Source organism: Gekko japonicus, unplaced genomic scaffold (assembly GCF_001447785.1).
Source record: "Gekko japonicus isolate JY-2015 unplaced genomic scaffold, Gekko_japonicus_V1.1 scaffold247, whole genome shotgun sequence".
In the NCBI taxonomy this organism is placed as follows: domain Eukaryota; kingdom Metazoa; phylum Chordata; class Lepidosauria; order Squamata; family Gekkonidae; genus Gekko; species Gekko japonicus.
The window spans coordinates 1055189-1061466 of record NW_015166427.1 but is presented as its reverse complement, the minus strand read 5'-3'; the positions used below and the strand labels follow the sequence as shown (position 1 = coordinate 1061466).

The following is a 6278-nucleotide window of genomic DNA, read 5'->3' as shown; positions in this document are numbered from 1 at the left end:
CCAGAATATACCCTATGTTTTTGCCATTGACTTCAATGGCCCATAGGATATCATGGGGCCGAAATTGACATTCGGCTGGCCCTTTTTCAGGCCCAGCGTTCTAGCGCGGAGCCTGAAAAAGGAGGGGAGGGTGGGGGGCTACTCGGACATCACATGCGAGAGGTGGAATTTGCCCCTACAAGGCCACCACCCCGGGGGTCAGGGAGGCAAGGAAACGTTTCGCCCCGCCCCCTCACAGCGGCGACACAACTGCCGCCGCGACGGTGGCCCTCCCGGGAGCTGGGGGAGTCAGAATGGCCTTTCGCATGAGAGGTGGCCTCACACACGAGATGGAATTTGCCCCTACGAGTCCAAGGCCACCACTCAAGGAGGCAAGGGAACATTTCGCCCCCCCCCCACATCCCCACATCGCAGCTGCCGCCGAGAACAGCCTGGGCCAGGCAGAGACAGGGGAGAGATTTTTCCCAGGGTGAGCGGCTTCGCACACCTCCGGGAAGGTCTGGGTTGGCCCTGGAGGCCTAGCGAAGGCTGCTGGAGCAGCCTCGGCCAGGCAGAGATGGGGAGGAAGCCGACTTACACCCTCCTGCTTCTTCCTCGTTCTGGAATGGAATGAAACTGGAAGCAGAAGGCGGCCGGAAGAAGGGGGCGGGGCTTCACCATGTGACTGCCCTGCCCCCCGTGCCTCTCTCCCAGAGCGACGTACCGGCGTGCTCCGGCCCGATCCAAGGCCTGGAAACATGAAACGTCTTGTACTAGGGCTGGCATGCATATTTGTGTGGGAGGAAGGTTCTGAGCAAAAGGATTTAATGCATGGCAAGCAGGAAACAGGCAGATCTGTGCTTCCTTCATATTGAACCAGGCCAGCAGAATTGGATATAACAGACTGCACTGGTACTGTACACTGGATCACCCACTCTGAGTGGACTGAAGTATTAGGAAGTATTATCTGCAATTCCTCCCCGATTCTGTGGAAGACAATATAAACACATGCTTTAAAGGGCAGAGCCTCTTTGTTGGCAATTGGCCATTTCTTGAAACAATGCATTTAAAGACATCCCTTGAATTACACCATGCTGTTTTTTCCTTGAGGCGTGGAAAAGGCAAATCTTAGACTGGCAACATCTTTCTGACCTGCAGTAGTCTGTAGGTACTTACTTTTCACAGTTGTACAAGTCACAACAGTAGCATGTGTTGCTCTTCACTCTCAGCTGGCATTTACTGTTTAAGGTGTAACATGTCACCTAGAATAAGAGGTGAAAGCAAGAAGTTCAGCTCTAGGCTGCAAGCAATTATTGTGCCTGGGTGGAGGACAGGAAAAGAATTTAGAAAGACGCTGGGGCAATTGTGCTAAGCACCACCCCTCAGCCAGGTGACTCGCATCACTTTCTACAGCCCCTGGCAGGGGCAGTCTTAGCTACAAGGCATCTGAGGCAGCTGAGGCCACCACCACCACCACTCACAGCCTTTTCCTGCTCCCAAAAGAGAGGAAGAGCCAGTGGCGACTGTGCCTGTGACTCACTCCAGGCTTAGGCAGCAGCCAAGCTTAGCAACTGCTGCACACATTTGCCCACATTTCCTGGGAAAAGGTCCACCCCCTTTCTTGAACCTGGCTGGCTCAGGTGTGTGAGGAGGTGGGCCCTGTGCAACAATGATTCTGGGCCCCCAGATTGAACTTTTGCCCAGGGCCCTAGATTCACTCAGATCATTCCTGCCCCCTCTCCTTTTGGTCAGTTGCACAGCTTGGAGGGGGTAGACAGGGCCAGCAGAGCTGAGGGTTGGTAGCTTCAATTTCGTCTGCACCGCATGTTTAAAAGGAAGGGGCTGCAAGCAAGCTGGGCATCCAGAGGGCTATTAGCCATGTGCAGATCATCCCCACAACAGACATGTGTGCAAGATACTTGTGCATTATTAGTGAGAACTCAGTGCAAACACTCTTCCTGTCCATCTGGGGGAGGAAGAAGCAGTTACTCTATGAGTGCTACAGCTGTAAGAGATTTAGATATTGAGACCTTTGTATTTATTTTTAGTGCATTTGAGTGAAACAAGCAGTCCTGGTTCCTGATTAAAACAAGAGCACAAAAGACCTCTGTACAGATATCATGTTAGCCACATTCTGAGAGTGGTCCGGAAATGGGACGTAGACAGGTGCACTATAGAAACATGTTGAGCAACTTTCAGTCCAAGTAAAATAAATGGACCTAGATGTATGAGCAGAGATAGACAGACAGACCTAAGTGGACACCATTTTCCCAGGACTACATTCAAATGCTCTGATTGCCCAATGGTACCTTGTGGAAATGGGAGCCTAAATAGATACATGGACCTCCCTGCCCATAATAACTCTTCATTTACTTCAGTAGACAGTGAAAGCTCTGCTTGTGCGAAGTAATGTCTGCATGGAGCTGCCCTATGAATCAAATGAGAAAGCCAGCTAATGAGGATGTTCACAAAGCTCTGAAGTGGAGCAGCAACAGCATCTACAAAAGATGTGTTCCCTTAAATTATTTTGGCACATCCTGATTAAAACTCTGATAATTACATTTATATGGGCAAAACGGACGGCATCCAATGTTACCAAAATAATTAACCAAGAGCAAGATTTTATTTTCACTGACACTAACGGAGTTACTTCCCTTTTGTTTTTAGGCACCCACAGAGTTGTGCCCCTTCTAAGCCTTTAACTTCAATGGGCTTTGAAGGGCTGTTCTGCCAGGCCTTCAGCTAAGGCAGAGGCTGTCCCCATATGGCCTCCCTGAGGTTGCTGTCACCCACCCACTGATAACCGGCCATTATCCATCTATGCCAACCGGCTGGAATCTCTCAACTGTAAGCTGTAACTACTGATTTTAATGTTTATATTGTGTTTTTAAATTTTATTTTATTTACTGAAATATGATGTTACCCACCCTGAGCCTGCTTGCAGGATGGGAAGGATATACATACAATAAATAAATAAATATAACTTTGCTTGGGACAACACAAAAGACAAACAAAAGTCACACTTTATTCATATAGCAGATTTCTATTGATGAATGCCTAAAACGAACGGTGTCATTCCTGTTCGCTGTAGCAGTCAAAAATGCAATATTCTACCAACATGGGTAGACAGACACCCTGTCGTCTCTTTTTCCATGCATCTTTCTTACCAACAAGCAGCTAATGTACTCTGAATCACATAGGTTGATTTGTGCTTGAGAATATGAAATGTGAGAGATCTCTGACCTACTCTGATAGTAAGAACCCTTTCCTAGTAGTATATATACATTTTGGCCCAGATCTAAAGAAGTCATGACAGTCTTTCTGTAAGCCCAAGGAGGTTATAACTTGTTTGTAATGGCACCCCATTTCCTATGGCAAACTGCATTTGAAAGCAGTTTGTGCTATAAAGGGGGGGGGGATGGTGCCAGTTTAGTATAAGCCCTTTGCAGAGCCAGTTTGGTGTAGTGGTTAAGTGCGTGGACTCTAATCTGGGAGAACCGGGTTTGATTCCCCACTCCTCCACTTGCACCTGGCTGGATGACCTTGGGCAAGCCGTAGTTCTGTCTGAGCTGTTCTTGAAAAAGAGCAGTTTCTGTCAAGAGCTCTCTCAGCCCCACCCACCTCACAGAGTGTCTGTTGTGGGGAGGGGAAGGGAAAGGAGTTTGTAAGCCGCTCTGAGACACTTTTGGGTAGTGAAGAGCGGGAGTATAAATCCAATCTCCTCTTCTCTTCTTCTTCTGCATGATCCTAAACTGTTCTTTTGTACCTGGAGGTAGAAGCCAACAATGGCTAGTCATGACCAAGAGTCCCACTGAATGAAGAAGATTTAAGTCAGGCATGTTTAAGCCATTCTATTGTTTTCAGTGAGGCTTAGTACTAACTGAAATTTGCTGAACTGTACTGTTTGTATTATAATCAGTATAATGGATTGGGATAATTACAGAATAAAGGGGTTAATCATTCACTATATTTATTGTGTATACTTAAGGGCCTCCTTCTATGTCTTTCTCAGAACATACAGCCTGTGATGCGTTGCTGCTCTTGTCTTGTAAAAACTATTCAAAAGAACTCCATCTGTTTTATTTTTTGCTCCTGCAAAAGCAATGGAATAAAATATGACAGAATTTACAGGAAATCTCCACCCACCAACCTCCTCTCTCCCATGCCTTCTATGCATTTGTTTTAAGGGAAAATCGCTTTCCAGTGGAATGAAGTCTGATAATTCTGGCAGCTTAATAGAAAGCATTTGATGAAAAGAACTTGCCATGAGTTTGGACTTAAAATAAACAAAGTCAAAATTAGTACATATAGAGCATTAGCTTTAAAATGTGCCCAGCACTGATACCAATGCTCAAAAACCTAACACATCTTTCCTGTATAATAATGCCTGGTAAAATCCAGCAGCACTAAAAAAAAAAAAAACAGAGACAACCAGGGCTTCTGGGAGTTCCTCAAGGCCTGACCTCAATGAGTCTTCCAAAGGAAAGGACCTCTGTGGTTGTACAAAGGCCACCTGGAAACCTCCGCAGTGGAATCTCACTGCAACACAGTTATCATAGCCAGGTGGGAGTGTTCAGTCCTCTTGAGCATGAATTATGGAACTTCAAGAACACAGCCTTTTGGATGTCAGAGGGCCGAGCTATTTAACACTATATCAAGGCTGAAACACTTTCAACTTGTAAAATTAATGAACTAAGGGCCAAAGTAGTCAATACCGTAGCAATCCCTTGTATAAGAACTGGACCAGAGCCTAATCCATAGAGTTGCCAGCTCCAGGCTGGGAAATACCTGGAGATTTTGGGAGTGGCGCCTGAGGCTGGCAGGGTTTGGGGAGGGGAGGGACTCTAATGGGGTACAATGCCACAGAGTCCACTTTCCAAAGCAGACATTTCGTTAGGTGAACTGATCTCTGTCGCCTGAAGATCAGTTGTCATCCCAGGAGATCTCCTACCACCACCTAGAGGCTGGCAACCCTACTAACTCAAACAGAGCAGGGTTGGGTAGAAGACCATCAAAAGGGCATCACTGGTGAGTGAGAAGGAAGACTTGAACCTTTCCTGTGCCCACACTTCCCCACTCCTGAACCACTTTGTCAAAGCAGTTTCCACTGGGGTGGGGCTCAAAGGCTAGAGGCCACTCCCACCAGGAGGAAAATGGACAGGGAGAAGCAGTTGTTTTTTGGGGGGGGTAACAGTGTGGAGGGAAATTCAGCTCTCCCATCAACCCATACCATGCTTTAAAACAAACACATGCTCCTACTTACTTCATATGAATTTGACATGACCCCAAGTTGTCATGTGCTGCCATGACACCTGGTTTGGCCCTTAGTTGCCTAGCGTTATTAGCCATAACTGCTCCCATAAGCTGGTTTTGAGGCACAGAAAGAACAGTGATGACGCATGCCTGGCATTTTGCAAGATGCACTGTTTGCATTTTCAATTTCAGCTTTTCCTTATTTCCTTTTCACCTCCTGCTACTGTAATCACCATTGCGGCAAACTTGTGTATCCATAAATATGATTCCACAAATCTTTGCTTGGGCAAATCCACTTTGTCTATCAAGAGAGACTGATGCCGTGGTAAGCCAGGCAGCATGAAAACCACACTCTACACAACTGAATATACACAAATTTTGTAAGGAGAAAAATTGAGTGCGTTTGGATTTGTCTCTGCAACTCTCAAGAAGATCCTGCACTACAAAGAACATTTCAAGGGCATTAGCAAGTACTAAGGAAATGGAAGGAAAGTACAGAGACTGGGAAAAGTTGGGGGAAAGCGATTATGAAATAACAACTGCACAGGAGGAAAAGGGCCCTGGGAGTTGATCTTTACTGTCTGACTTCTCAGATTTCAAAATATTTCCCACAAGAGTTTATGCTGTTGTCCATAATCACAGGAATGAGAAACTTCTCAGGATCCCAAATTGTGTATCATGCATTGTTTCCATGGTTACATGGCAATCCAATCAATGTGAGGAGCAAAAGAAAAAGAAAACCTGTATATGAACAGTAACCTTAGGACTGCTTTAAATAGGACTGAACAAAGTACAGGTGTATTTTTAACTTCATCTTTAAAGAGACACCCATTTAAATGCAAAATCCTTTTGGAAAGAGAATAAGTCCCTCCCTAGTCCTATTCATATATTGCTTAAAGATATCAGCATATATAATAAGTATATCAGAATATATCATTTGAAGCAATGCTTGTATTTTATTTCTGCGGTTAGTGTGTTTGTTTTTCCCCAGTGACTTCATGTTAATGCGCTGCAAGCACCTGAATTTGGTACCAGCAATAAATGCA

General features: G+C 45.7%; 1 protein-coding gene across 1 annotated transcript in view; it reads right to left on the bottom strand.

The window, feature by feature from the left end:
* TMEM255B (transmembrane protein 255B) overlaps positions 1-6278 on the bottom strand; it is a 64998-nt gene that overhangs the window by 10247 nt on the left and 48473 nt on the right. The window contains exon 6 of the mRNA XM_015411757.1: positions 1156-1241. Within this exon, the coding sequence (XP_015267243.1) occupies positions 1156-1241 (86 nt within the window). The remainder of the gene's footprint in view (positions 1-1155; positions 1242-6278) is intronic.